Raw genomic sequence first — 7,211 nt, 5'->3', positions numbered from 1 at the left:
ATATAGATCACATCTACTGCTCTGCCCTCATCAATTCTCTTTGTTACTTCTTCAAAAAACTCAATCAAGTTTGTGAGACATGATTTCCCACACACAAAGCCATGTTGACTATCCCTAATCAGTTCTTGCCTTTCCAAATACATGCACATCCTTCCCTCAAACAACTTGCCCACCACCGATGTCAGGCTCACTGATCTGTAGTTCCCTGGCTTGTCCTTACCACCCTTCTTAAACAGTGACACCACACTGGCCAGCACCTCACCTGTGACGATCGATGATACAAATACCTGGGCCCAGCAATCATTTCCCCAGCTTCCCACAGAATTCTAGGGTACACTTGATCAGGTCCTGGGGATTTATCCACTTTTATGTTTCAAGACATCCAGCACTTCCTCCTCTGCAAATTGGACGTTTTTCAAGATGTCACCATCTATTTCCCTACATTGTATATCTTCCATGTCCTTTTCCACAGTAAATATTAATGCAAAATACTTGTTTAGTATCTCCTCCATCTCCTGCAGCTCCACACAAAGGCCGCCTTGCTGATCTTTGAGGGGCCCTATTCTCTCCCTAGATACCCTTTTGTCCTTGTATTTGTAAAAACCCTTTGGTTCTCCTTAACTCTATTTGCCAAAGCTATCTCATGTCCCCTTTTTGCTGTCCTGATTCCCTCTTAAGCATTCCCTACTACCTTTATACTCTCAGGATTCACTCGATCTATCTTGTCTATACCTGACATGTTTCTTTCTTTTACTTAACCAAAACCTCAATTTCTCTGGTCTATATTGTCTCTGGACTCTCGTTATCTCATTTCTGAAGGCTTCCCATTTTCCAGCCATCCCTTTATCTGCTAACATCTGCCCCCCAATCAGCATTTGAAAATTCTTGCCTAATACTGTCAGAATTAGCCTTCCTCCAATTTAGAACTTCAACTTTTAGATCTGGTCTATGCTTCTAAATCTGATAGAATTATGGTTGCTGGCCCCAAAGTGCTCCCCCACTGACACCTTAGTCACCTGCCCTGCCTTATTTCCCAAAGGTTGATCAAGTTTTGCATCTACTTCAGTAGGTACATCCACATACTGAATCATAAAATTATCTTGAGCACACTTAGCACAATTCCTCTCCATCTAAACCCTTAACACTATAGCAGTCCCAGTATATGTTTGGAAAGTTAAAATCCTACTATTCTTACAGATAACTGAGATCTCCTTACAAATTTGTTTCTCAATTTCCCACTGACTTATTAGGATGTCTATAATACAATCCCAATAAGGTGATCATCCCTTTCTTATTTCTCAGTTCAACCCAAATAAATTATCTGGATGAATTTCCTGAAATATCCTCCCTCAGTACAGCAGTAATGCTGTCCCTTATCAAAAACACTACTCCCAGTCCTCTCTCGCCTCCCTTTCTGTCCTTCCTGTAGCATTTATATCGTGAAACATTGAGCTGCCAGTCCTGTCCATCCCTGAGCCACATTTCTGTAATTGGTATGATATCCCAGTCCCATGTTCCTAACCATGCCCTGAGTTCACCTGCCTTCCCTGTTAAGCCTCTGGCATTGAAATAAATAGTTTATTTGATCTCTTGGAATCTGATGTACCCCTTATTGCATTAAAGCCAGATTCGATACCAGAAACTTGGTGTTCATACAACATTTCCCTGAGAATATATCACCCTCTACATTTTCCAAAACAGTATACTTCTTTGAAATGGGGATAGCCACAGAAGACTCCTGCCCTACCTGCCTACCTGTCTTACCTTTCCTGGAGTTAACCCATTTATGTGATTGTATCTGCAACTTTTCTCCCTTCCTATGACAGCCATCCATCACATCCCCTTGCTCTTGTAAATTCCTCATTGCCTCTAACTGTCTCCAGACATAAATTTAATAGAATGACCAGTAAGTTTGCATTTTACACAAAAATTGGTGGTGTGGTAAATAGTGAGGATTAAAGCCTTAGAATTCTACAGGATGATATTGATGGACTGAACAAAGCAGATGGAATTTAAACTAAAAAGTGAAAGATGTTGCATTTCAGGAGACTGACAAGGTAAAGTAGTACACATTGAATAGTAGGACCACAGGAAGTACAGAGGTTCAGATGAATCTTGGTGTACGTGTCCGTAAATGCTTGAAGGCAGCAGAATAGGTAAATAAGAAGGTGAAGAAAGCCTACGGGATGTATATCTTTGTTGATTAAGGCACTGAATGCAAGAGCAAGGAAGACGCTGTTCATAACTCTGTCTGAAAATTTCTTCCTGAAAAGGTAATGGAGGTGGTAGAGTCCTTGAATATTTTTAAAACAAAGCTGAAGTAGCATGATTTTTAATGAGTCAGGGAGTCAAGATTAGGAGGAAAAGGCATTCTTAATAATAGATCACAGCATAAGTCCTATTGCAGTTCAGTAATAGCTTGAATTCACATAGAATAGCAAAGTATTGATAAGTAGGAGGTATGAGAATGATTGTCTTTCATTAAGATATAAGTGACCAGATCCATCTAATATACTGAGAGAAGTCAGATGGAAATTGCAGAGATACTGGCCATAGTTTGAGTCCTTCTTGGATACAGTTGTGTTGCCAAATTTGGAAAATTCAACATGCTATAGCTTTATTCAAAAAAGCATGCAAAATTAAATCCAACAACTCCAGGTTAGTCAGTTTAACCTCTGTAATGAGAACGCTTTTATAAATGATTGAGTATTGGAGTTGGGAAGTCACGTTGAGGTTGTACAAGTTATTGGTGAGGCCTCTTCTGGAATACTGTGTCCAGTTCTGGTCACCCAGTTATAGGAAGGCTATTATCAAGCTGGAGAGGGTTCAGAAGCAATTTACCAGGATGGTGTTGGGTACAGAAGGTTTGAGTTATGAAGAAAGATCAAATAGGCTGGGACATTTTTCACTACAGTGTAAGGAGGTTGAGAGGCAACCTGATACAGGTTTATAAAATAATGAGAATTAATGGTAGCTGTCTTCATCCGAGGATGGGGGATTTCTAGACTAAGGGGCACATCTTTAAAGTGAGAGGAGAGAGATTTTAAAAAGACACAAGGCAATTTTTTTTTTTACACAGAGTGTGGTTCAGGTGCGGCCTGAGCTTCCATACCTGAAGTGGTGGATGTGGGTACAATTACAATCTTTAATTTGGATAGATACATGAATAGGTGAAAGCTGATACCACATGAGACCCAGCTATGCCTGCGTCTTCATTGGGTACGTGGAACAGTCCATCTTCCACAGCTACATTGGCACCATTCCCCACCTTTTCCTCCGCTACATCGATGACTATATCAGTACCACCTCGTGCTCCTACAAGGTGGTTAAATAGTTCATCAACTTCACCCAGACCTCAGGTTCACCTGGACCATCTCTGACACCTCCCCCCCCTTCCTGGACCTCTCCATCTCCATTTCCAGCGACCAACTCAACACAAACATCTACTTCAAACCTACAGCTACCTGGACTGCACCCCCTTCCACCCTGCCTCCTGTAGAAACGTTATCCCTTATTCCCAATTCCTCTGCTGCATCTGCTCCCAGGAGAAGCAATTCCACCAGATGGCCTCCTTCTTCAAAGACCACAATTTCCCCTCCCACCCCTCCCCCCACCATTTCCACCACCTACAAACAGACCCCACCACCAGGGATAGATTTCCCTCCCCACTCTTATCTGCGTTCCAGAGAGACTATCCCCCTCAGTGACTCCCTTGTTAGGTCCATGCACCCCACCAACCCAGCCTCCACTCCAACGTTCACCTGCCACCACAAGTGCAAACCTGCACCCATGCCTCTTCACCTCTCTACCATCCCCCCTCCCCACCAAAAGCCCCAAAGGATCCTTACACATTTGACAGATATTTTCCTGTACTTCCACACACGGCATCTGCTGAGTCCGTTGCTCCTTGAAAGTGGAGTCACAGGTAGATAGGATAGTGAAGGCGGCGTTTGGTATGCTTTGCTTTATTGGTCAGAGTACTGAATACAGGAGTTGGGAGGTCATGTTGCGGCTGTACAGGACATTGGTTAGGCCACTGTTGGAATATTGCGTGCAATTCTAGTCTCCTTCCCATCGGAAAGATGTTATGAAATTTGAAAGAGTTCAAAAAAAGATCTACAAGGATGTTGCCAGGATTGGAGAATTTGAACTATAGGGAGAGACTGGATAGGCTTGGGCTGTTTTCCCTGGAGCGTCGGAGGCTGAGGGGTGACCTTATAGAGGTTTACAAAATTATGAGGGTCATGGATAGGATAAATAGGCAAAGTCTTTTCCCTGGGGTCGAGGAGTCCAGAACTAGAGGTCATAGATATAGGGTGAGAGGGGAAAGATATAAAAGAGACCTAAGGGGCAGCTTTTTCACACAGAGGGTGGTACGTGTATGGAATGAGCTGCCAGAGGAAGTGGTGGAGGCTGGTACAATTGCAACATTCAAGAGGCATTTGGATGGGTATATGAATAGGAAGAGTTTGGAGGGATATGGGCCGGGTGCTGGCAGGTGGGACTAGATTGGAATATCTGGTCGGCATGGACGGGTTGAACCGAAGGGTCTGTTTCCATGTTGTACATCTCTATGACTCTATGTTCTCCTCTGCACTGGGGAGACAGGATGCCAACATGTGGATTGTTTCAAAGAACATCTCAGACACCTGCACTAAACAAGCCCACCACCCCGTGGCTGAACGCTTTAACTTCCCTTCCCATTCCGCTAAGGACATGCAAGTTCTAGGCCTCCTTCACCGCCAAACTCTAGCCACTCGATGCCTGGAGGAAGAATGCCTCATCTTCCACCTTGGGACCCTCCAACTATACAGGATCTTTGTGGATTTCACCACTTTCCTCATTTCCCCTCCCCCGATCTTATCCCAGATCCAACCTTCCAACTCTGCACCGCTTTCTTGAGCTGTCCTGTCTGTCCATCTACCTTCCCACCTATCTGCTCCATCCTCCTCTCCAACCTATTACCTTCACCACCACCTTCATCAACCTATCGCATTCCCAGCTACCTTTCCAGCCCCACACACTTCCCAATTATCTTTCAGCTCCCTTGGGCCACCCCCCATACCTGATGAAGAACTTACGCTTGAAACATTGACTCTCCGGCTCCTTGGATGCTGCCTGACTGGCTTTGCTTTTCCAGTACCACGCTCTTTGACCTAGATACACAAATAGGAAAGGTTTGGTGCTATATGGACCAGAAGCAAGCAGGTGGGACTAGTTCAGTTTGAGATTATGTTTGGAATGGACTGGTTGGACCGAAGGCACTACTGCATGATTCTATGATTTGGACAAGTAATTCAGATATTGCTGAACTCAGAGGAAAGCCAGCACAGATTTGTGAAAAGTGAAGTTTGGTTAAATAACTTGATTGGGATTTTTGATTAGCCTAACAGAGAAATGGATGAGGTTAATGCATTTAATGTGGTATGACAAATTCCCAGAAGGCTTTTGATGAAATGCCACATAACACACCTGCCAGTAAAGTTTAGATCATGGAATTAGAGGCTTATTGGCAATATGACAATTGACTGATTTGGTAAAGTGAACACTAGATCTATATTGATGACAACTTGGGTGCACAGGGTACGGCCAAATTATTCAGAATTGTGAACTGAAGAGGACAGTGATAGAATTTGGAATGACACACAGATTGGTGGGACTGGCAGATGACATTTCATATAGTTAAAAATAAAACATTTTGGTGGGAAGAGGAGAGACAATATACAGAGGATGGAACTGTTTAAAAAAAGACACATTTGCAGAGGGACCTGGAGATGCTGGAGATCAGAGCTGAAAAGCGCAGCAGATCAGGCAGCATCCAAGGAGCAGGAGAAGGGCTCATGCCCGAAAGGTCGATTCTCCTGCTCCTTGGATGCTGCCTGACCTGCTGCGCTTTTCCAGCAACACATTTTCAGCTCATGTAGTTTAACACAGGTTGAGAGAGCAGTTAATAAAGCATTGGGTATTCTGGCATTTATCAATAGGGGCAGAGAGTACAAGACAAAGGAGGTTATGATGAACTTGTTTAAAATAGAGTCTCAGCCTCACCTTGAGCAGTGTTTGGGTAAGGGCTATTCAATTTGGAGAGGAGACATCTGCGTAATGATCTTCTCAAGCTTACAGTAGAGAATCATCTTGATGCTTTCAGTATTAACTGGTGAATTGGTGAAGAGATAGCAATGTGTACCAACTACAAGATGCACTGCAGAAATTCACCAAAGACAATGATCCAACACGTTGCAAACCCACGACCACTTCTATCCAGAAGGACAAGGGCAATAGACAAATGGCCCGTGCAAGTTTCCCTCCAAGCCACTCTCCATCCTGACTTGGGAATATGTTGCCGGGTCAGAGTTCTGGAAATCCCTCGCTAAGGACATTGTGGGCCTACCTACAGCAGGGACTGCAGCAGTAACAAGAAGGCAGCTCACCCCCATCTTCTCAAGGGGCAACTAGGTACGTCCCAGCAAAGATCATTGTGTAGCACCTACTTCACGGGAAGATCCCACACCCCGAATAAAGGCGGCACCACCACCCGCGGCTCAGGCCAGGGGAGGGCCGGTGCTGAGACCTGCTCCAGGCCTCGCCCACAAGCACCCGGCCCCGCGGACCGACCGGGTTCCCGGGGGGAGATCTAGGCCCCAGGAAGAGCAGTCTCCCCGGTTCTCCCGGCAACAGGCTGTACTCACGGTACGGGGTGGCGGCTCCATACTTCTCCCGGGGCTGGGGCTCGGGCTCTGGATCAGGCTCAGGCTCAGGCTCGGCGTCGGCCACAGGCCGCGGAACGGTGTCCCATCATGACGTGGGCGCCACGGACTCCCCGACTCACGGGCTGGCTCTGACGTCAATACGCACACAGGGTCAGGACGCCGGGATGCGCATGCGCACCGTCCGAGAATCGTATACCGAGCTGGTGGACAGAATGGTTGTGGCTTTTTAACCTCCTGCTACATTTCTCATTGAGGCGGGAAGCATCCGCTATTCTGGCCGTGGGCAATGGAATATGCGCAGCCTCTGTTCCGCCGAAAGGTAATGGCGGATGCTGTTCCCAGCGTACACCGCGAAGGGGAAAGTCATCTATTGAACCAATGGGCGCCTCGGATTTCATTGGGAGCCTACACCGGCGCGAGGCCCTCTGGGAGGTAAACGCCGCCATTCCCTGTCCCAGTGAAGAGGTAAATTCTCCATTCAATAGCATTTTTTCTAACCGA

The 7,211-nt window shown here is 45.7% G+C and overlaps 1 protein-coding gene across 2 annotated transcripts in view; it reads right to left on the bottom strand.

Moving 5' to 3' along the window:
* tmub1 (transmembrane and ubiquitin-like domain containing 1) overlaps window positions 1-6,864 on the bottom strand; it is a 23,949-nt gene extending 17,085 nt beyond the window's left edge. The window contains exon 1 of one of the 2 annotated variants that reach the window (XM_043687551.1): window positions 6,690-6,864. Coding sequence is in view for 1 of the 2 variants with exons in the window: in XM_043687550.1 (XP_043543485.1) it covers window positions 5,082-5,092 (11 nt within the window). In the remaining variant the exon portion in view is untranslated. Of the gene's footprint in view, window positions 1-5,081; window positions 5,103-6,689 lie in introns of those variants that run through there. The other variant, XM_043687550.1, reaches the window with a different exon arrangement.
* Window positions 6,865-7,211: the final 347 nt, after the last annotated feature.

The sequence above is a fragment of the Chiloscyllium plagiosum genome, chromosome 4, assembly GCF_004010195.1.
Source record: "Chiloscyllium plagiosum isolate BGI_BamShark_2017 chromosome 4, ASM401019v2, whole genome shotgun sequence".
NCBI classification, from domain to species: Eukaryota; Metazoa; Chordata; class Chondrichthyes; order Orectolobiformes; family Hemiscylliidae; genus Chiloscyllium; species Chiloscyllium plagiosum.
The sequence above is the reverse complement of the archived record's forward strand: the minus strand, read 5'-3'. Positions and strand labels throughout refer to the sequence as shown.